Genomic DNA, 24142 nt, shown 5'->3' on the forward strand with positions numbered 1-24142 from the left:
GTGTGTGTGTGTGTGTGTGTGAGACTGTGTGTGTGTGTGTGTGTGTGTGTGTGTCTGTGTATGAGACTGTGTGTGTGTGTGTGTGTGTGTGTGTGTGTGTGTATGAGACTGTGTGTGTGTGTGTGTGTGTGTGTCTGTGTATGAGACTGTGTGTGTCTGTGTGTCTGTGTGTGTGTGTGTGTGTGTGTGTGTGTGTGTGTGAGACTGTGACTGTGTGTGTGTGTGTGTGTGAGTCTGTGACTCTGTGTGTGTGTGTGTGTGTGTGTGTGTGTGTGTGTGTGTGTGTGTGTGTGTGTGAGACTGTGACTGTGTGTGTGTGTGTGTGTGAGTCTGTGACTCTGTGTGTGTGTGTGTGTGTGTGTGTGTGTGAGACTGTGACTCTGTGTGTGTGTGTGTGTGTGTGTGTGTGTGTGTGAGACTGTGACTGTGCGTGTGTGTGTGTGTGTGTGTGTGTGTGTGTGTGAGACTGTGACTGTGTGTGTGTGTGTGTGTGAGTCTGTGACTCTGTGTGTGTGTGTGTGTGTGTGTGTGTGTGAGACTGTGACTCTGTGTGTGTGTGTGTGTGTGTGTGTGTGTGTGTGTGTGAGACTGTGACTGTGCGTGTGTGTGTGTGTGTGTGTGTGTGTGTGTGTGAGACTGTGACTGTGTGTGTGTGTGTGTGTGAGTCTGTGTGTGTGTGTGTGTGTGTGTGAGACTGTAACTGTGTGTGCGTGTAAATGCATAAGAAATGTAACTAATGTAATGAATGACTTGATGAGATTATTTATTTCAGTTCCGCACACACACACACACACACACACACACGCGTACTGAAAGTTTAGTGAAAGTCATTTGATAGTCACGGCGTTAACTAAAGATATAAGAAATATTTAAATCCATAAATTAAGACAAAAACGAGGAAATGCTTCAGTATAAGTCCAGTGTTTTTCTGGAGTTTTGTGGGCGTCACCAAATGCAAATGAGCTGTGCTGTGTATGTGCCTGGTAACACCGTGCGATTGGCATTCATAAACATAAACATAAACATAAACATACGCATGCGAGTGTGAAGAACTTCAGCATTTCTGAAACGTTTATAAACCCAGCAGATTTTATTTGTTCAGTTTGTTTGTTTTATGCAAACATTTACACACAACTTTTACACCAAAAAGAGTGATAAATGAGGCCTGTTGTTTTATTGATTATTTGTTTGTCTTCTTGATGTCTTTCTCATCCGCTATAAGCAGTGATGATGTTGGTGGGTTCTGTACAGCGATGTTGATGATCAACCGGTTCTACTGTGGCACACGGAACACCAGCTTGTTCCTCAGGGTGATCTTTTGCACAGGCATCTGTTTGGCAGGGTTCTGGTTGTGTTGACCCGTTTTCTCACTGATGTCCTTGTTGACCCTGAGAAGGATCGTATAGATGTCTTCACCCCTGGGAAACAGAGCGCAACAGCAGACATAAAGAACACTTTATGAGCATTAGCACTAGCACTACACTGCAGGCTTTAGCAGCAGAGTCTGTGTTCACAGGACCACATTATCCCATTTTTTCAGCACTGTGTGATTACGTGACATGAACAACACACTCGTCGGAATTCATGTGGCTTTTTCCCCCAAAAGGTTTTTACGCACACGTCACTGTCACGATCGTGACAAACAACGACAGAAGACAGACACAGCAGTGACTACATTCATCGGAAGGAGAGGAAATTGGTGATTTATTGAATATTTCAGCACAAGAAATCGATGTGGGGCGTGTCAGGGGACTGGAGCGTTCACTTTAAAAACAGATACGGATTATTTGTGGGTACAAAGGTTAACCATCAGAACAGAAAGATCTGATACCAGAACTATCGTTCCGATGGGTTTGATTTAGGTTTCGTTTCTACACTGTACTAAAGATTATTACTTTACTCAGCATTACATTGTTTATACTTACGTTGGACAGTGCTTCGTCAAGTGCTCACACAAAGACTGGATGAACCAGGAACCTGAATCGCTCCTAAACGAGTAGTACCCTTTAACAGTCGATCTTGCCACGAGGAAATCGGCCTCAGCTGGGATGGTGATCTGCACAGAATCGGTCTCTAATTCTTCTTCTTTCACTTTTTCCTCTCCTGCTTTTCCTTCCTTGTAGCCATCAGACTGGACTTTAACCATTGGATGGTTCTGCTTTCCACGGCAGGCCTGGATGAAGAACACTTTGGGCTTATTGATCAGACTCGGGCAGAGCATTCCATTAAATATGTCATAGATTTCAGCTCCTTTGATATTGCCTCCATCCGTCCCAATCACCCCATCAGCGGAGCCATGGCTGAGGATGCAGCACACGAAGCAGTCGCCATCATGCTGGTTTCTGCTCTGTGTCTTCAGGATGGTCTTCATCTGTTCTGCGGTTTGGTTCCTGTGCACCACCACAGTGAAACCCAGCCATGTAAATACCTTTTCAAGAGACTCTGATAGATAAACAGAAGAAAAGAATGAAACATTTGTTCTGTCTTATATTAAACGGTCATTCTTGAGTTTTCTCCAGTAAACAAATAATCTACTGTATAAATGGAAAGTCTACATTTCCTTCTATAACCCTGTGTTCACACTGAAACAGCTGATGACCTTTCACTAGCAGCATCAATGAACCTGAGATTTTCACAATTCTGTGCAAAGTAGGCGTGACACTGTGAAGAAATGACAAATCCAAATGATTTTCTGGAATGATTCCTCTGACCGGTGCTATGGTGCGTGTGTACTGATGTTTCTTCAGCGTATACCTGCAGCTGGTTCCCGCAAAAATGCACAAAAAGACTTATCAGCATAGTTTTATCTTATCCTGTCATATACAACCTCTCATGACCTGTGTATGGGGGCAATGTGCAGAAAATAAAGATTAGTAGGAAGAAGCAGAGATTGCTGGTGAGTGTACGTAGCTAGTACAGTTAGCTCGCTTTGCTAATTTAATTGGTGATCAAAGCTGCGCACGGGCATAAATTAATTAATTAGCGAAATCAGAACTAAGAAATGTTGGACAGGCCACGCCTACAAGTAACAACAGTAGAGATCACTCGTCAAGTCAAGTGGTTTTATTGTCATTTCAACCATATACTACTGGTACAGTACACAGGGAGAGGAAACAACGTTCCTCCAGGACCACGGTGCTACATAAAACATCACACACTACAGACTACGTGTAGTCAGTAGCGTGTAGTCAGTAGTGTGTAGTCTGACTACACTCTACTGACTTCATGCTACTGACTACACGCCACTGACTGCACGTTACTGACTACTGACTACACTCTACTGACTACACGCTACTGACTACACTCTACTGACTACACGCTACTGACTACACTCTACTGACTACACGCTACTGACTACACTCTACTGACTACACGCTACTGACTACACGCTACTGACTACACGCTACTGACTACACTCTACTGACTACACGCTACTGACTACACTCTACTGACTACACGCTACTGACTACACGCTACTGACTACACGCTACTGACTACACTCTACAGACTACACGCTACTGACTACACGCTACTGACTACACTCTACTGACTACACGCTACTGACTACACTCTACTGACTACACTATACTGACTACACTCTACTGACTACACGCTACTGACTACACTCTACTGACTACACTATACTGACTACACTCTACTGACTACACTCTACTGACTACACTCTACTGACTACACGCTACTGACTACACGCTACTGACTACACTCTACTGACTACACTCTACTGACTACACGCTACTGACTACACTCTACTGACTACACGCTACTGACTACACGCTACTGACTACACTCTACTGACTACACGCTACTGACTACACGCTACTGACTACACTCTACTGACTACACTCTACTGACTACACGCTACTGACTACACGCTACTGACTACACTCTACTGACTACACTCTACTGACTACACGCTACTGACTACACTCTACTGACTACACGCTACTGACTACACGCTACTGACTACACGCTACTGACTACACTATACTGACTACACTCTACTGACTACACGCTACTGACTACACGCTACTGACTACACACCTACACAGACTTTGTTTGTAAAGACTTTTTACAAATTGGAGACAGAAATAAACACAGCTTGCTCTGACTCTTCAAGGCCATTTCAGGACTTTTCCCTCCCTGCCAGCAGAGGTCGTGCTCACAGGAATTCTATCACATTCTCTGGCACAAACAAGTCATGGAAATGAATGTGAAGCCTTCCCTATAGCAATGATAGAGTATTAGATTGAGTATAGAGTTCTAAGTTCTAAGTCGTTGTTCTATTGTTTGTATGTGTCTCAACTCTTGCTATTCTTTTGGGGTTTTTTTCTTTTGAACTATCCTTTGTTTAAATTTTTTTCACAGTGAAAAGCATGTACTGACGTACTGAGCACTGTACCGTGCATCTCACCCTTTCATTCTGTGATGGATGGAAAAGATCAATGAAAAAATGGATTGAATTTGTCTGTAAGAATGTATTAAAAGGAAAAATAAAAGGACAATGGATCCAGAGAGTATTTGCAGTAGTTCAGTAATAAATGTAGAGGAAATAAACTCTGCACTGCGTTCCAATAAATTTCAGCTCTGTGAGAAAAGCGAATGTTTCTGAAGCAATTTCACATTTATTACTGACGTACACAAGATACAAATATAATAAAACTACACACCTTCATCCTTATCAGATCCATGTCGGTACTGATCAGGTTGACCAAACTCCATATTGTTGATGATCAGACAGACACCACGAGGTTTACTGGACATTTTATATTCACCAATCTGGAAGACATTTTAATGAATGAAACATGACGTCTCTGTACGTAATTTTACCCAGCATTACGAAAGTACACATTTCTGTTAACATCCTAAATCAGGGAGTCAGGCTGCAGTTCCGGAGGGAATTCATCAAACTGGACTCTGAATATTCAGGACTGGAGATGAACACAGCATGAACTAATTCTCTGTATTATAATCACCTCAGTGGGCTTGGCTGGACCTTCTGTAAAGAGAAAAACACAAAACAGACTCGTCACCAACTATCTCTAAAACACAGATAAAACAATATGTTTCATGCACAATTACTTTGATCATGTGATGTTTGATCAGGGGTGAAGAGCTTCGTCAGCTGAGGGAAATTCTCCTGAAGCTCTTTTTTCTCCAACAGCTTCAGAAATTTCTGACAGGTCTCATCACCCCTGTTCATCACAGTATCCAGAAGGTTAATGATGATCTTCTCCTGTGTGTGATTGGGCTGGTTAAGATTGTTGTAGTGTCGCCCGGTGATGATGCTGTCGCTCTGGACGTGCTGTAAAACGACGCTGGCATCAGTGGACAGAGTGTCGATGAGAAAGACCTTGTTCTTACGCACAGTCTCCATGACTATAAGACAAAAAATTAGAATAACATAGCATGATATGAATTTCTAATCCACAGGATTGTCAGGGAAATAAAGCAGCAGCTAGAGTCAGGTCTTATTGAGATAATAATATAATTGAGATAATAATAATAATAATAATAATAATAATAATAATAATACTCTTTTTTATAACACACTTTTTTCAATAATCCACAAACATTACAAATGTTAACACAGAGTTAAAATCCTAAACATGAACAAAGGAGACAAATAAAACAGAAGACAAGGTGCAGGCTGTTTGTTGGTACCTGGAATAGTGAAGGCTACAGCAGGGGGAAGAGCTTTCTCTTATAGAGCCCCACAGTTATGGAACAGTCTTCCAATTAGTGTTCGGGACTCAGACACAGTCTCAGTGTTTAAGTCCAGGATTAAAACGTATTTGTTTACTCAAGCTTACCATTAGTAGACTTTCTGTTACACAAAGTACACAGTCTTACTTAATAATCTCTCCCTCTCTTTACCTCCCTCTCCCTCTCTCCTTTTGTCGAGCCACACATGATTTTATGGAGATGCCAGTGATCCTGATCCTTTCTGCTCTCCAGACCTGCCTGATCCATCCTGATGCCCTACCTCTGGATGGAGCTCTCATCAACTCCAATTCCAGATGGACACACTCACTGTGGTTGCTGGGACTACGGTTGCTGCGATGGCTTTAGGACTGCAGTTACCACGTACAGTTTTACACTCAGGTCTCCTTTAGTGAACAGTGGACTAGTTCAACAAACAGACTTCATATAAAACCATAATGAACTTCCCTTTACTCTCATGCTATCCGGTGTCACCCAGATGAGGACGGTTCCCTTCTGAGTCCGCTTCCTCTCAAGGTTTCTTCCTCATATTGTCTCAGGGAGTTTTTCCTCACCACCGTCACCACCGTCTCGCTCAATAGGGATAAATTCACACACTTAAAATCTCCATCCTGTGTTTATATGCTTCTGTAAAGCTGCTTTCAGACAATGTCCATTATAAAAAGTGCTGTACAAATAAAATTTATTTGAATTGGAGGAAAACAGTAAATAATAAACTTAATCCAACATGAACTAAGTCACAGAAATATTGAAAGCTTGGGAGAAGAGGTGGGTTTTAAGATGGGATTTAAAAAAGGAATTTAAATCCCATAATACACCATGGATTGTCTGATAGTTAGAGGGAAATTGTGGAAAAGGCTCGATCACCATGTCATGTCAATGCCTTAATCAGCTCCCAGAATGCATCGCAGCCTACAAACATGGCTGCCATGGACTACATATTCCAAGCCACATGCTCCCTGCCGCACACTCTCCTCCATCCTGTAGCGTTGTTTTTCAGAGAAGCTTTTTCCCCACTGAGAGAAACCATGACATCACGAACAGGGAGCTACTAGCTGTTAAGATGGCCCTGGAGGAATGGCTTCACTGGCTGGAGGGGGCGACGAATCTACTCAATTTAAACAGACCACAAAACCTGTGAATATCTAAAGTACAGAACAACTCAATTCAAGACAAGCATGAAGGGCACGTTTCTTCACACGGTTCGCCTTCTCAGTGACGCAGGTCAAAAAACACTAAACTCTATCTCAGGTGTTTATCTGCCGCTGCCCCACAGCACCCAGTGATCAGGAAATAGCTCAAGCCTTTCAAAAAAAAAGTGCCAAACTCATTAAAACCCTGCAGGACAAACTGATCACTTGAGTACACACTGCTTCCGCTCCCACCATCTCATCGATCATGGTCCCACCTGGACGTGAGAATTCCTCAATGACCTCCCAGTCTTACAGGGCAACACCGTCACCATAGTAACCACACACTGTTTCTCCAACCTTCTAACCATCTGCCTTCAAGACAGCAGAAACTATATTTAACCATATGATTAGGTACTCAGGCATTCCTGAGGATATAGTGAGCGACATGAGAGCTCAGTCCACATCCAGAGTGTGGAGCAATTTCATGGAGAAATGGGAATGTTAGTCTCACGTCTGGTTATCATCCTCAATGCACCCCAGTCCGGTGTGTACTCGGCTACCAGCCCCATTTCCATAGGATTTCCCTAGGAGCTCCATGGACTCCTAACCCCAACAAACAATACGTAGGAGTCTTGTATTTTATTATCTTGTTTTTTGCATTTTCACAGGTCTTGCTAAACAGGAAAATCTACCTGGCAGAGAGTGGGGGTGTGGGGGGGTAATTGTACACTCTGATTCGAAAATGAGTAAAACCAAATAATTACACACTATATTGTAATTGATTTGTCCTCAGAGATTAATCCTACACCATCCTTATAAATCTCTGGATTATTAATTCATAAGAAACATATCAAATAAATACACAAAACCAGGAAATGTTTCATTGAAATCTATTTTAAAAAACATCACAGGTTATGATTATATTATATATTATTAAATGATATATATTTACTTTACTCTAACCAGTTGACGTTTATCTGGAGAGGTTCCTTACCTTTAGTGTGGTACTAAACTCGCTGTCTCACTACCAAATATGAAGAAATGTTAGTGCTTTCACTTTAGAGTCAGAAAGAGGAAATGGAGGCGTGTTTTTGTCTTCTGCTCATAAGGAAAGTGCTCTAGGTTTACATTTAACACTTCAGGAGACGTTCAGCACTCTGGTAGGTGATTACACATCTAGATGGTTGTAAGGTGCTTTGGGGACATTGTTGTAAATTATTAATGAATTCTGCTGTTTGTTCTGATCAGTGGATCGAAATTCCAAAACTACTGATATACAATATAAAAATGAGTACTGTTGAATTCTTTAGAGTTTGAGTCATTTATAAGAACATGTATTCCCTGCTGAGGCTAATTAATTGCAGTAAGTTTTAAACAGTGGGTTATTAACTGACCTGCAGTTTCAGTTTGTTAAACACACACCAAGAACATTTGCTCTCGATAATAAAAACCTTTTGTTAGCAGGTTATAAGGTGGACGTGTGATCTGGGTGGGGTTCATACGACAGAATGAAAAACGAGTTTTGAGTTTCAGTCTCATTCTGAATGACACATTTCCTGTTGACAAGAACTCACTAAAACCTGTTTTTTTTTGTGGTTCCTGATAAGTGTAATGTGTTTCTGTTTCTCTGAAATTGTAGCTTAATGTTTCATAATGCCTTATCTAATCTTGTACAGTGATAGGTGTACAGTGACAGGTGTGTACAGTGATAGGTGTACAGTGACAGGTGTGTACAGTGATAGGTGTGCAGTGACAGGTGTGTGCAGTGACAGGTGTGTACAGTGACAGGTGTGTACAGTGATAGGTGTGCAGTGACAGGTGTGTGCAGTGACAGGTGTGTACAGTGATAGGTGTGCAGTGACAGGTGTGTGCAGTGACAGGTGTGTGCAGTGATAGGTGTACAGTGACAGGTGTGTGCAGTGACAGGTGTGGGAGTGGTTTTAATCTTTTATGCAAATCACTGAGATTTTTTTAATCAAAATGAAAAGGAAAATGTCACGTATCGTGACGTAACGGAGATAAGGTAGGATACAATCGCAGTAGAACAGGTTTATTTAAGAGAGAGACAGGCAGACAAATCCAAAATGTGATCCACAAACATAATCCAGTAACATGCAAAGTTCAGGCGATCGGCAAACAGGCATAAAGGGGCGAGGCAGGGATCAAGGTCGCGGTCACGGAAATACAGGGTCGAGGAACAAAACAAGAAACATGAACTATAGCGCGGGACTGGGGCGGAGAAACCAGCCTGAACTAAACTAACTCACATGACACATGACACATGACACATGACACATGACACATGACACATGACACATGACACATGACTATGGTTCTCTATCGTGAGAACTCTAAACTAAGTGACTAACTCATTCAAACTACTCTAATATTCCGCGCCGTGTGCTGGGAGGCGCGCGGTATATACACATACATAATCAGCTTCGTAATGGCTGACGGCTGAGGGCAATTCGGACACACGTGACACAATAGCCAATGACAGAACGGGGAGGAGACATAACAAAACATAACAAATGCACGTGTCCAAATGTCACGAATGTCAACAACGAAAAAGCAGGTGCTCGCGCACCATGCACAGCAGCGTGCATTCACATGCTCTTCAGCACGCTGCTTAAAGCTGAAGTCGTGACAGAAAAGAGCATTATTATTATTACTATTATTATTATTATTATTATTATTACTATTATTATTATTATTACTATTATTATTATTATTATTACTATTATTATTATTATTATTATTATTATTACTATTATTATTATTATTACTATTATTATTATTATTATTACTATTATTATTATTATTATTATTACTATTATTATTATTATTACTATTATTATTATTATTATTATTATTATTACTATTATTATTATTACTATTATTATTATTATTATTATTATTACTATTATTATTATTATTACTATTATTATTATTATTATTATTATTATTATTACTATTATTATTATTATTATTATTACTATTATTATTACTATTATTATTACTATTATTATTATTATTACTATTATTATTATTATTATTATTATTATTATTACTATTACTATTACTATTATTACTATTACTATTACACCCAAAACACACAGCGACACCCAGGGTCAGGGGTTCGATTCCCACCGTGGCCCTGTGTGTGTGGAGTTTGCATGTTCTTCCCGTGCTGCGGGGGTTTCCTCCAGGTACTCCGGTTTCCTCCCCCAGTCCAAAGACATGCATGACATGCATGACATGCAAAGGCTGATTGGCATGTCCAAAGTGTCCGGTGTGTGAATGTGTGTGTGATTGTGTGCCCTGCGTGATTGGCACCCTGTCCAGGGTGTATCCCGCCTTGTGCCCGATGCTTCCTGGGATAGGCTCCAGGTTTCCCTGTGACCCTGAAAAGGATAAAGCGGTATAGAAGATGGATGGATGGATGGATGGATGGACAGATGGGATGCCCTTGGAAGAAAGTCAAATCTCCTGACCCGGTTGGTAATTGGGTGATGGTAAGAGTTTGATGGCAGTCAGCCATGGTGGTGAGCGAAACAGGGTGGAGTAGACATCCCTCCAAATCTGGAAATGACAGATGTGACCACGATGTTGTTCTCTTGGACGGGAAACAGGGGAGCAGATAACCCAGAGAACACTCAAATGGAGACATACCAGTGGCTTGGCTGGTCAGGGAATTGGGGGGGGCACTCTATCCAGGCAAGCTGAGTGCACCAGGATGAGTGCACTCAGTGCACTCATGAGGGGCTCTTGGCAGTGACACACTGAAGCGCTTCTTCCAGATCCTGGTTTGTCTGCTCCTCCTGACCTCCAGACTCCTGATTAGTCTGAGGGTGGAAACCAGAGGACAGTCTTACAGAGGCACCGAGAGCATGTCAGAAAAACTTCCATACCTTTGAGATGAACTGCGGTCCATGGTCAGAGATGATGTCCAGTGGAATTCCATGCAGGCGGAAAACATGATTAACAGCAGATGGGTCAGCAGTCTCATGCGCTGTGGGAAGTTTGGGGAGAGCCACAAACTGCAGTGCTTTGGAGAACCGGTCCACGATAGTGAGGATGGTGGTGTTACCTTGAGAAGGAGTCAGTCCAGTAGCGAAGTTAAGTGCGATGTGTGACCAGAGGGTGACTGGAAACAGGAGAGGGCAAAGCAGGCCTGCAGGTGGGCAGTGAGAGGCTTTCCCACGGGCGCACACCTTACCATGCAGGAAGGAGGGAAGATAGTATCAGGGTTTGAGAGGGCCTCTTCAGAGGCAAATTGACGGGTGAGGGCATCGGCCTTGACATTCTAGGAGCCGGGGCAGTACTTGATGGTGAAGTTGAACCGGCCGAAGAATAACGCCCAGCTGCTTGGTGGTTTGGATGTTCAAGCACTTCAACTTGTACAGAATACAGCAGTGAGAGCATAAAAACATACCTGTACTAGAAAACCTGATCATATTCAGAGCGCTAAACCCCACCCAATCTAACACACACAAATGTTCTTGAATGAACTCCAAAACTATTTTTTTTCTAGATATACTGTCATATTGTTGTCCATAACAAGGGAAAGGAACAAAAAGCTCTTAAACATCAAATTTGATTTGACCTGGTAAGTTGAATCTCATAGTCCTTGCTGTCATAACCACCTTTCCTGTTATTTATCATTTATAGCAGCCACCAAATAATATGCTTTATGGTAAATATATGCTATAAACTGGCACATTAAGGCACTAGTATTACATTATTGGATCTTAAGGACACTGCTATACCTTTCAGACTAGATATACACCTTTCCTCAGACAGTCTCCATTCTTAAACCTCAAGGCAAAGCTTCACTGGAATGTTCAGATGTTCTTATTTTGTCTTATAGTCATGGAGACTGTGCGTAAGAACAAGGTCTTTCTCATCGACACTCTGTCCACTGATGCCAGCGTCGTTTTACAGCACGTCCAGAGTGACAGCATCATCACCAGGCGTGACTACAACAATCTTAACCAGCCCAATCACACACAGGAGAAGATCATCATTAACCTTCTGGATACTGTGATGAACAGGGGTGATGAGACCTGTCAGAAATTTCTGAAGCTGTTGGAGAAAAAAGAGCTTCAGGAGAATTTCCCTCAGCTGAAGAAGCTCTTCACCCCTGATCAAACATCAGCAGAGAGAGAGAGTATGACCCTTCTACCTAGACAGCACAGACAATCAACTTCAACCTTAAGAGCTACTCTAGAAATTAGACTGTTTTTTTAATCTTCAACTTGTTGCAGCAGTGTGTGACAAGTATTTTCTTTTCTTTTTTTCATTTTCAGGAGGTCCAGACATGCCACATGTGAAAAAACAGAGCAAAGGTGATTAAAATACAGAGAATTCATTCATGCTTTATCTAACTCCAGTCCTGTATGGTCAGTGTCCAGATTGCTGAATTCCCTGCTCTAAAACACCTGATTAAACACCTGAATAATGATCAGGTTAAGAAGGTGTGTGTGCAGGAGAATCTCCACTCTGTCAGGTCTTTCATAATGCTGGTGAAAAGCACATATTAAAATCTTATAATGATAATGGTAGTGTTCGGGTCAGTGAGTACAAAATACAGTGGTGTGGTAAAGTATTTGCCCCCACCCTGATTTCTTCTGTTTTTGTGTGTATCTCATACTAAATTATTTCAGAAATTAAAACAAATCTAAGATAAAACAAAGGCAACCTGAGTAAACACAAAATACAGTTTTTAAATAATGATGAAAATGTATTTGCCCCTGTGGTTACTAATTCCCCAAATCTATGAAACTGTATTGATAACGGAGTTCAGCTGGACGAGACACAACCAGGTCTGATTACTGCAAACCCTGTTCAATCACTCCTACACTTAAATAGAACTTTCTCAGCAGCATGAAGTTGGTTAAAAGGTCTTACTTAATAACACACTACACCAAAGCTGAAAGAAATTCCAGAAATGATGATGAAGGTGGTGATTGAAATACATCAGTCTGGGAAGGATTACCAAGATCTTTCAAAGCCTCTGGAACTCCAAAGAACCACAGCGAGAGCCGTTACCTCCCAATGGAAAAACCCAGCACAGTAGTGAACCTTCCCAGAAGTGTCCGACCTTCCAAACTTCCTCCAACAGCACAGCGACGACTCATCCAGGAAGTCACAAAAGAGCCAAGGAGAACATCGAAGGACCTACAGACCTCTCTCACATCAATAAAGGTCACTGTTCATGACTCCACTATCAGAAAGACACTGGGGGAAAACGGCTCCATGGAAGAGTGGCGAGGTGAAAACCACTGCTAACCCAGAAGAACATTACGACTCGACTGAATTTCACCAAAACACACCTTGATGATCCTCAAACCTTTTGGGAGAATGTTCTGTGGACTGATGAGGTGAAAGTGGAACTGTTTGGAAGACAGGAGTCCCGTTACATCTGGCGTAAACCAAACAGAATTACACAAAAATATCATCATACCTACGGTCAAGCATGGTGGAGGAACTGTGATGGTGTGGGGATGCTCTGCTGCTTCAGGGCCTGGGCAATGTGCAGTAATTGAGGGAAACATGAATTCTGCTCTCTAGCAGAAAATCCTAACGGAGAATGTCCGGTCTTCAGTCCGTAAGGTGAAACTCAAGTGGAACTGGATTCTGTAGCAAGACAACAATCCAAAGCACAGGAGTGAATCCTAGTCCTAGGAGAACATGGAAGTCTGATCTCCAGTTATCAGAAGTGTTTGGTTGCCGTTATTGCTGGGGGCAGTTAGTTTTTCACATGGGTGATAGGTGTTGGATAACTTTTTTTTTCTTCAGTAAAATAAAGAAATGAATTGTATAGTGTGTTTACTCAGGTCACCTATGTTTTATCCTATGTTTTTGTGTTTCGTTTGAAGATGTAAAACTATTTATTATGAGATATACACAAAACCAGAATAAAACAGTATACATCAGTAATAAATCAGAATACTGTTTCAGAGCGCTGTAGTCTGATAAACATTGTGTCTGATCATTAACAAATATGTAATTTGATTCTGTAAAGTGACAGGAACCTGAAATGGCTGAGCGTGTTATTTTCTCCATTTCAGGTGCTGAGTTTGTGGATAGACACAGAGATACGCTCATACAGAGAATTTCTTCAGTAATGGAGATAGCAGATCGTCTCCTAACCAAGAACATGATTAGTACTGAAATGTACAGTACAGTCAGTGCAGCAGCTACGCCGCAGCACAAAATGAGGACCTTGTACGGATTTCTCAACTCCGGAGCTGTGAAAGAAGAAGTTTATCAAATCCTGAGGGAGAAGCAACCTTATTTAATGAAGGATCTAGAGGGTTAAAGGAAAATTTCACACACTCTGAAATGGGAATTCTATTTTTGTTCATTTTGTGGATGATTTCAACAGAATTATACAGAATATAACTGACCATTTTTATGATCGAAGTATCTAAATATACAAAACCATTACTATTTTTGTATACTGTTTTAAAATTTGGGAACATTCTGGATTTTTAGCAGTAAATAAATCTATATTGTTGTATCTAGTTGAATATTTACAATTAATGACGAATGTAAGAATTTTATTGATAATTATCATAACCTTTTAGTTTAGTTTATTAACCTTTTAGTCCTGGTTTCACTTTCTTTGTACTGTTATGAAGTTTTGATACGTCAGGGTTAACAACAACAGATCTAGCTCTAATTATGAAGAAATTTTCAGTTATATATTCCAAGTTATACGTTCATGCTTGAGCAAGATAGAATAATTTTGTTACCGTATAATCAGGGTTCCTATTTTTTATTTTCTAGAATTATTAGAACCTCTATATATTTAACTACATCTCTTTTTTCCCAAGTGGATCTGAAAGGTGGAGGGTTACTCAACACTGAGGTTTGGTTTTTAATTACATTTTGAAATCTTTGCTTCATGTTCCGGTCTTCATCGTGCACCTACTGTAGATGGGTGAACTTATTTTGGGGGAATGTGGGTGTTGGAGGGATTAATATGCTTAGTGAGAGTCATCTCTATAAATTAGAAGGCTGTACATGACCATGCATGGCACAGGTTGCTGAAGGAGGATTGTACATGTGTTGAGAAGTTTGAACTGAAGTGGTAATATCTTGTCTGTGTGCATGAAGCTTCATTAAACTCATATAAGCCATGTACAGTACTCCAAGTTTTGTGTCTCTTTACCTGCAGCTCTTTTCTGGAGATCTCATCTTCAGGCGGAACAAAAGAGTACAATCTACCCGTTTTCATTACCAGTTTAATTTTTACAGCAAAACTGTATATATTAATAGAGGAAAGAAAAATATATTTTAAGAAATTAGGTGGAAAATAATGTTTCATTTCCATCTTTGTTTCTTTAGTTCGTTCTCTGTGGCACTAATGCTTCCAGTCTTCATCTGAGAAATCATCTGAGAGAAGAACACACTGCAATTTATTTTATATATATATATATATATATATATATATATATATATATATATATATATATATATATATATATATATATATTATTATATAAATATATATATATATTTCCAAATTACATTTTTAACATACAGTCCCTTACATAATATAGAGATCATCAGCTGTCACCAGAACATATTTCAAATGATTATTTTGTTTTACAGAGATAATTGATGTTAAGAGATAAGTTGATGCTAATAAAAAAAAAACCTCATTACTATTTTATGTATTTTTTGGCCATAATTCTTTGTCTTATTGCTATCCCTGCAAATACTCAGAAAATATTTTTAAACCATTAAGTCCATTGCTACTGCCTTACTCCTTGCAGTGCTGAAAATACGTTTATCACTACTGAGATTGATCTATTTCTGAAGATACAGTATCTCACAAAAGTGAGTGCACCCCTCACATTTGTGTAAATATTTGATGATATCTTTTCATGTGACACACTGAAGAAATGACACTGTGCTACAGTGTAAAGTAGTGAGTGTACAGCTTGTGTAACAGTGTAAATTTGCTGTCCATCAAAATAACTCAACACTCAGACATTAATGTCTAAACCGCTGGAAACAAAAGGGAGTACCCCACAGGGTATGACGCCACTCAGGAGACTGACTCACCAGACTGTAAAATAAGTAACTTGACTAAAAAACTACATTTATATTATTTATTCATGTAGCAGAATCTTTCATCCAAAGCGACTTACAAATGAGGAAACACAAGCAAAGTGATATATGAAGCGGAGAACAGTACGAGTAGTGCTACTGTACAAGATCTTTCATTGATTTCTAGAGAAGTAAAGTGCGCAGAGTCGAGGTGTAAGTGCCAGAGGTGTTTTTTTTGTTTTTGTTTTTATTTATTTTTTTCAGGATAATGTGGGGTTTGCATTTTAGGGGTTGGTTAGGTGTTGACGGAAGAGGTGGGTCTTTAGCTGTTATTTGAAGATGGTGAGAGATTCTGTGGTCCGGATTGAGGTTGGAATTTCATTCCAGCACTGAGGAACAGTTAGTGTGAAGGTTCTGGAAAGGGACCTTGAGCCACGCTGAGTGGGAACTACTAAACGTCGCTCGCTAATCGATCTCAGATTGCGTGAGGGAACGTAGGCCTTCAGGAGAGAGTTGAGGTAGGGGGCGCTGTTCCAGACAAGGTCTTGTAGGTGAGCATCAAGGCCTTGACTCTGCTTCTCTACAACTCAATTATAAACCTTGTACAGTAGCACTACTCGTATTGTTCTCTGCTTGATATATCGCTTTGCTTGTGTTTCCTCATTTGTAAGTCGCTTTGGATAAAGTCATCTACTAAATGAATAAATGAATAAATATAACTGAATAACAGAAGTATAGTTTGCTTTAACTTTCAATGAATAACGAAAGTAAACATGACCAGCTGCAAAGTCTCAGTTCAGTACCGCACTTTCACACAGCCGGTTATACAGTTTATAATCTGTATTTATATTTACTCTTACCTTTACCTGCTCACCTGAAACACATGCAGGTTGGATTTTAATCCGAATCACGTCTCCACGCGCCACCTGCTGCATGAGATCGGATTCGCCTTGGTGACGTCAGAGCTCAGTTCTGATTGGCTGGATGGTCCTGTCGGTTATTTGTCCGATATTAAAAACACTGAATATGTTTTGTTTGTTTGTTTGTTTGTTTGTTTGTTTAATTGTGATTATTCAAACTTTTTGGGGGTTCAGTTCTACAATTGTTTGAAGCCTATAAATTATAAGTTGTTCAAAATCGGTGTATTTAAGAAAGACTATACTTTCTATCACTTTCTGATTTACAATTTATAACTGCGACATATTCGTGATAACTCCTCCATCATATCAACACTTTAATGATTAAGAGGACATCTACTCCTGATTTAAAGTAAGAAAGCTATTACACTGTAACAGAACTGATATATGATTAGGATGATTGGGATATAATAGTGTAATATCATCTGACCTCCTATATAATTACTCCCCTTTACTTTCAGAACTAATAAGAAGCGATGTTAACTTTGTTCATGTTTATTATGTATGACTTTTTGTCACAATTTGATACGCATTTATATAATATAATATAATATAGTATAATGTAATATAATATAATACAATATAATATAATGTAATATAGTATAATATAATGTAATATATTATACTATATATTACAGCTGTGGCAGGGGGCAGCTGTGGATCAGTTGGTAGAGCGGGTTGTCCACTAATCGTAGGGTTGGTGGTTCGATTCCGGGCCCACATGCCGAAGTGTCCTTGGGCGAGACACTGAACCCCAAGTTGCTCCCGATGGCAAGTTAGCGCCTTGCACAGCAGCTCTGCTACCACTGGTGTGTGAATGGGTGAATGAGACACAGTGTAAAGCGCTTTGCGCTATATAAGTGCGCCATTTACCATTTAATATAATATATAATGTAATACAATATAATATAGTATAATATAATATAATACAATGCAATATAATATAATATAGTATAATGTAATATAGTATAATATAATATAAAATAATATGACGAGTAACATTAAAAGCTTTTCCCAATGTTTATTGCAAGTAGGTGCCACAAAAGTGGATAATTCTCCTACATACTTTTTATTTGGTCATGACAGCACAGGACAGCAGAACAGAACGGGTACTGTTCTCTTCTCGCAGAATCTCGCGATAAGTGGGTGCTTGAAACATACCCATGATCCTTTGCGGTTCCTCTTTCTAGCCGGCGCCTGAGAATGGGTATGTGTTTTCATCATGTCCTGCTCAGAGGAATCCGAGCTCATCTGCCTGATTAAACTTTATGTTTTGTTTCAATATTATATTTAGATGATTTAGTAGACACACCGCGACGGTTCCGAGCCTGTATTACGTGTTTGCGTGTGGTTATTTAGTTATTTTTTAATGAGATGAGTTTGGAGAGCCGAATGGTGACATGTCTCAAGATGGCGGCGCTCTTTGGGTACACACTGCTGTGAACATTACTGACTAGACTGTTTATTCGAGGTTTTATATGTATTTTTTTAGCGTGAGTGCATTAATTGAAAGAAATTCCGCGCAGTATATGTGTTTGTGAGGTTAAAAGTTTCATTGTTGGAGAACATGTACTTAAATAAAGGCCTGGTGCTAATTAGCCGATTAGCTTCGTGAGGCGCTGAAGAGTCTGGATCACGCTGCACTGTGTTAAATAACTTTATACTTATATCTTTACTTCAGCTGTCTTTAACTTGTGTACATCACTTTTGGATGTTTTGGGTCGAGTTCTGTAATCCTGTATTATAAAATAATGAGTTTGTAAAAGCTTCAGCATGCTAGCGAGCTAATCTCTTCATACAGCGTGTCATTATTACAGTGCGGTTATTTTATATTAATATTTTTACTGATAAACTCCTGACTTCTCACTGGGCTGTAATATCTCCACTGTTAGTGTGTGTGTGTGTGTGTGCGCGCGCGCGCGGTACAGAACAGGAAAGTAGTTTTTAATTCATGCAGACCATTGAGAATGTCACTGTACTGTTCAGTGAAGTTATTTGCAATATTTAATAGAATTACTCCACAGCACTCGGGTGTGTATGATGAGTTTATTGCGGAGTCTGAGTAAACCCTGCTGAGACTCACCTTGGAGAACTGAACACCCGAGTGTGTGTGTGATGAAGGCTTTAGTCTGCACCATGCCAAGATTCGAGCACTAACTGTTATACCTTCTTATTTTTAAAATAAAGGTATCTCAAGGGACAACTGGCACAAACGCCGTAAGACCGGTGGCAAACGCAAACCCGTCCACAAGAAGAGGAAGTATGAGCTCGGACGGCCTCCATCAAACACAAAGGTACAGCACACACACACTCACACACGGCATTCTCGTTCCCAACGTACTTCTGAGTAGAATCTGATTTATAACATTAGTTTTAATGGAACTAAAAATCTTTCGTTTTGTGAACACTACGGTTCCTCTTGTACTGTAGTTAAAGTAAATACTTAAAGTAAATGAGAGAATGTGTACCTTGTATTATTCTCTTATCGGTTTAATTTAAGTTTAAACCATTTAATAAAATGTAGAAACCTCAGCTGGAGTTTAACAATGTTCAGAATTGTATTAATGATATAATCTTTAAACAGGCGTCTCGTAGTGTCGTCTCTAATGGGAGATCGCGTTTTTGTTTCCATGGTTATCATATTGTATTATTGTGTCTGGTGCGTCGTCATGGTGATCAGTACAGTGTCCGTGTGAGTGATGTAAACACGTCCTTAGGTCGGTCTGTATTTGACCGTTTTGGTCAAAACGTTTGGACTGTCCAATGTTAGGATTCGTCATAGTTACACTGACACATGGACACGCTGATGACGACGACGCGGGTGTGGTTTGTGTAACAGTGTTGTTTGTTTATTTATTTATTTATTTATTTTAAAAAACATTTTTGTTCCAGCTCGGCCCAAAGCGCATCCACACGGTGAGGGTCCGCGGTGGGAATAAAAAATACCGTGCACTCCGGCTCGACGTGGGCAACTTCTCTTGGGGCTCAGAGTGTAAGTGTGTGTGTTTACGCTTTACAGCGGTTTAAAATAAATAGTTCAGATTATTCCTGCAGGTCTTTTCAATGATGAAAACTTGTCCAGTTCTGCTACTGAGTGCATGTGAGTGACACTTATGTTCCAACGCTGAGAAAAAGACCTGCAGATATCAAATATTATGACTCCGGGACGTCAGTCTCGCTTCTTTATGTGGGGGAAGAAAACACTATCAATAGATCAATAACGCAACAAAATCTGCATAGGTGCAGTGAAAAGTTTACCTGTGTTCTTTTGGACAGAGACGCAGTTACAGCATTGGCCCTGGGTTTATTACTCTTCTGCCCTTGGTGGAGTCACAGAATAGCTCTAGCATTCCATGAGGCGATTTTAATTTAAAACACAATTCACATTAATCTAAAACTGTATTCATCCTGATTTCTGTTGAAGCTTCCAGACAGGGTTTTTTTTTCTATTTATTTTCCTGAATCCAACAAGAATTTTGGAAACATTTGTTGTTGGACTTGTTTTTAAAATTCTTTTAAATATCAAAATGTAGTTAATTTCTCTGTACCATAATTTTAATGATGCTAGCACAGAATCCAATGCAACAAGACATCATGATGGTGATTTTTATTGTAGAGTTGCTTTTCTTAAAAGTAAAGCCTGTCGTGTGTAAATGGGTTAAATTAATCGTGTGTGGTGTTTTGGTGCTTGCAGGCTGCACCCGTAAGACCAGGATCATCGATGTGGTGTACAACGCCTCTAATAACGAGCTGGTCAGGACCAAAACCCTGGTGAAGAACTGTGTGATCCTGGTGGACAGCGCCCCCTTCAGGCAGTGGTATGAGTCTCACTATGCCCTGCCTCTGGGACGCAAGAAGGGCGCCAAACTGGTACGTTTTTGTCAATCACCCAGAAAAACCTACACAGCCTTTTATTCTGTATGACATCGTGTTGGGGTAGTTAGAATACTTTAGTGTTTGTCAACATTTAGCATTCAGGTTTATTTGAATATTAATTAGGTGTACAGTTAACCTGAACACCAGAACAAGCACAGTTTCCCTTCAGGAGCTGTTCTGTTCCTGGTTAGTGTTGAAGTGACTTTTTATTACTTTAGTGCAGTGATCACTGGTCAAACTGGGAAATGGTGTTGTGCAAGATTTGTGAGCGATACCGCCCCCCTAGTGACAGAACACATTAAATAACCTGTATTAAGTCTTGGGTGTTATCAAGCATGTGTTTAAAGACTTTATTCAGCTGAATCATGGATTAAACTGACTTTTACGTGAACATGCGCACAGTAGCCGCCGCGTATAAATAATGTTCTCAAAAATAAACAGTTTTAGTAATAAAGTTTGTTTTTGGGATTAAATTAAGGTTGTAAAGGAGTGTTAAATGGTCTTTCTGTGATGAGATTGTTGTCCAGTTCTGCTCCTGAGTGACTCTGATGCAGTCGAACACTCTGAGAAAGACTTGCGGTCATATCAGATCTCAAGTAGGATTCGGTGGAAAGCCTCCTAGATATCTGCTTTTCAACTTAGGATCTTCTTTAGAAGAGCTCAGCAAGTACAGGAGCATAAAGATCAATGTAAACCAATGCGGTTATTCAAGTCATTTATAACTGATTTCCCCAGTGTGTGTAATGCATTATTAGACGACATGAGCATGTCCAGTTACGTCCTGCTTTCTTCTGCAGACCCCTGAGGAGGAGGACATCCTGAACAAGAAGAGGTCGAAGAAGGTGCAGAAGAAGTTTGACAAGCGCAGAAAGAACAGTAAGATCAGTCCTCTGTTGGATGAGCAGTTCCAGCAGGGCAAGCTGCTCGGTGAGTCTCGCGTCAATCCCACATGTTCACGCTTTATTTCCCATAATTCAGCACTCATGATGATGTATCCAGTTCTGCGACTGATACCACAGTGATGAACTCTTACCGCTTTCTGATTCCTACAAACCTTCATGAAGAACACTACACACACTGCTTCTGTACAGAGCTGTAATCAGCAGCGTCTCTTTTTCTGTTTTGTATGTTTTCCCAGCATGCATTTCTTCCAGACCGGGACAGTGTGGTAGAGCTGATGGCTATGTTCTGGAGGGAAAAGAACTGGAGTTCTACCTGAGGAAGATCAAGGCCAAGAAAGGCAAATAAATGTACAGCTCTGTTTGATACGATCGCCATTAAAAGGAAAACCCCCCACAATCCTGTTTACGCCTCTTTATTTAAAATGTTCCCCGTGTTGAAGTTTAACTGGCATGTGTTGGGCTTTGTGTTGCTCATTAAGCTCAGGAAATTAAACACAACACAATTTATTACAGTCTGGGGACTTGTGGATGAACTTTCTGTGTAAAGGTTCTGTACTGGTCAGATTGATCCCTGTAAACTCAACCCTTCCCTAGTGTAGGAGCTCCATGTGAACCTCTGCATACACTCCTATGAGTTCTCACCAGAAGAGCATAGCACAAGTGCAGGTGAAACCACTGACACAAAAAATATAGTCTGACTGCCCCCCCCCCCCCCCCCCCCATAGACAATTAGTTTTTTAATTGGGTTTTTGGATTAAAACTCACAATGTCCGATTGCTGTGGAGTTTGATTTTCCACCTGTACCTGGCTCCTCCCCCTGACTGCAGTGGACAGTAGAGTGTATGGAGGTGTGAGAAAGTTATGCAGCTTCATGCAGTGTTGCTATAACTGGTTATAACCTCCGATATTAATGTGAAGAGCTCGGGTGCTGTAATGACTCCTGTTTTACTGCAGTGAGCCTCTACAGTGCTCGTGTACACGTCATCTTTTACTCTAATAAACACATTGACTCTTCTTAATGTCTTAATCAGCAGGGGGTTTTATTATTATTATTATTATTTACACTCATTTCTTTTTCTACAAGGATGCCGCACAGTGCTGCGTTACTCCTTCAGCCGCTAATAAAGAAATACCATTGATCCTCATTAAACACCCGTATTTATGTTTTCAGCACATGCACACACTACTGATCCTCGCTTCTGTAATAGTAATAAATAACTATTAAATCCTCCAACACCTGGAAGTTATTTCAGTTTTTGATCTTCACCCTGATCACATCTTCACCGTGTGCTTGAAAAGAACTCAATACCACTTGTGTGTACTGCACAGCTTTTATTTATTATGTTTATTAAGCATTCGTAATGTTTATTAGGTGTAAAATAGATTTTGACAGTTTTATTTCTACATATAAAGAATATATTTATAATGAAATCCTGGATTATGGCAGTGGAGATGTTCCTGTATCTGCAGTCATACCGTTTTATTAGTTAGTCCTTTTATATTATGCCATTAACATTATCCACTTCTCTTAGATTTTATTTTGTATTTTTACTTCTTTGTTGCTGGAATTGTGCAGCAAGTTATTATACTTGTTCCCCTTCCCCCCCTGTGTAAAATGTGACGTGAAAATAAATAAACTGAACAATTAGTAATGATTTTATTTTCAGTAACCCCGGTTTCTGATCCTAAACCCTGAACACTAAAGGGTGGTGTCCTGGACAGAGTTCAGATTAAACTACAAACACACCTGTATTTAGTTTTTTACGGAGCCCCCTAGTGTCAAGTAAGAAAAAAAGACGCCGTGTGTATTCCGTACCCGCGCACCGCGTTAAAGTTCGCTGTACATTCGAGCTTCTCTCTTCTATTTCTCAAGAAATAAACACACAAAAAGGGCATAATGTGTATTGAGTGGACATAGAACCAATACAACTCAATATATTTTTACATTTTCTCCTGGGAAACGCAGGTCATCAGCGCCTTATCGTAATGGAGTCAGTAAGGGAGCGTCTAAAAAGTGCATGACCTGGGCAACTGTATAAGGTTTTTATTCAATTCAATTTTATTTGTATATGGCACAATAAGATTATATGTGTGATATAAATGTATATCATTAATAATACATATGCTATAAAACATTCTTTATCCATACTGTATCCTAACACTGCAATAAGTTAGATATCCTGTTAAGTAGATGACTATACACTTAGTATAATCTTATACAGTTGCCCAGGTCATGCACTTCTTAAACGGCCCCTTACTGACTCCATTACTATAAGGCGCTGATGACCTGCGTCTCCCAGAGATTGGCTTCCGCTTCCGGGCTTTAACGGGAGAAGATAAAATATATATTGGGTTGTATTGGTTCTATGTCCACGCAATACACATTATTAAGACAATTCACATTATGTCCTTTCTGTGTGATTATTTCTTGAGAAATAGAAGAGAGAAGCTCGAATGTACAGCGAATGTCCAATATAAACCCAACTTTAACACGCTGCGCGCGGTTTAC

The 24142-nt window shown here is 40.1% G+C and overlaps 4 protein-coding genes and 2 non-coding genes across 9 annotated transcripts in view; 4 read left to right on the forward strand and 2 right to left on the reverse strand.

Annotated features, from left to right (window-relative positions):
* Positions 1-1071: 1071 nt before the first annotated feature.
* LOC108278050 (caspase-8) lies at positions 1072-8010 on the reverse strand. Its single transcript, XM_017491175.3, has 6 exons — positions 7870-8010; positions 5101-5397; positions 4995-5017; positions 4689-4797; positions 1926-2442; positions 1072-1418 (listed from the first exon to the last, which is right to left on the reverse strand). The coding sequence occupies exons 2-6, from the start codon at positions 5393-5395 to the stop codon at positions 1274-1276; spliced, it is 1089 nt and encodes a 362-aa protein (XP_017346664.1). The 5' UTR covers positions 5396-5397; positions 7870-8010; the 3' UTR covers positions 1072-1273.
* Positions 7951-15022, forward strand: LOC108278075 (uncharacterized). 3 transcript variants are annotated; one of them, XM_053687410.1, is made up of 5 exons: positions 7952-8035; positions 11410-11484; positions 11746-12045; positions 12185-12223; positions 13949-15022. In XM_053687410.1, exons 3-5 carry the CDS (start codon positions 11748-11750, stop codon positions 14197-14199), a joined length of 588 nt encoding a protein of 195 aa, XP_053543385.1. In that variant the 5' UTR covers positions 7952-8035; positions 11410-11484; positions 11746-11747; the 3' UTR covers positions 14200-15022. The 3 variants fall into 3 exon arrangements, with proteins under 3 accessions (XP_017346713.1, XP_053543385.1, XP_017346711.1); XM_017491224.3 differs by lacking the exon at positions 11410-11484 and having other exon boundaries at positions 7951-8035; XM_017491222.3 differs by lacking the exons at positions 7952-8035; positions 11410-11484 and having other exon boundaries at positions 11491-12045.
* Positions 15023-18048: 3026 nt separating this feature from the next.
* Positions 18049-22030, forward strand: rps8a (ribosomal protein S8a). Its single transcript, NM_001200144.1, is given in 6 exon segments — positions 18049-18062; positions 19043-19149; positions 19748-19847; positions 20550-20725; positions 21529-21658; positions 21870-22030. Coding segments are annotated over 6 exon segments (627 nt in total). The 5' UTR covers positions 18049-18058; the 3' UTR covers positions 21980-22030.
* On the forward strand, positions 19545-19652 carry LOC124629123 (small nucleolar RNA SNORD46). Its single transcript, XR_006984007.1, has one exon. It is a non-coding gene; the product is annotated as a small nucleolar RNA SNORD46 (small nucleolar RNA).
* A 446-nt stretch (positions 22031-22476) lies between the features above and the next one.
* Positions 22477-22603, forward strand: LOC124629126 (small nucleolar RNA SNORA47). The gene has a single exon (XR_006984010.1). It is a non-coding gene; the product is annotated as a small nucleolar RNA SNORA47 (small nucleolar RNA).
* A 338-nt stretch (positions 22604-22941) lies between these two features.
* The window catches only part of best4 (bestrophin 4), a 24525-nt gene continuing 23324 nt past the window's right edge, over positions 22942-24142 (reverse strand). For both annotated transcript variants that reach the window (XM_053687409.1, XM_053687408.1), the window contains one exon: positions 22942-24142. This exon is cut by the window's right edge and continues 1977 nt beyond it. The gene's annotated coding sequence lies outside the window, so the exon portion shown is untranslated.

This window comes from Ictalurus punctatus, chromosome 17 (genome assembly GCF_001660625.3).
Source record: "Ictalurus punctatus breed USDA103 chromosome 17, Coco_2.0, whole genome shotgun sequence".
Taxonomy (NCBI): domain Eukaryota; kingdom Metazoa; phylum Chordata; class Actinopteri; order Siluriformes; family Ictaluridae; genus Ictalurus; species Ictalurus punctatus.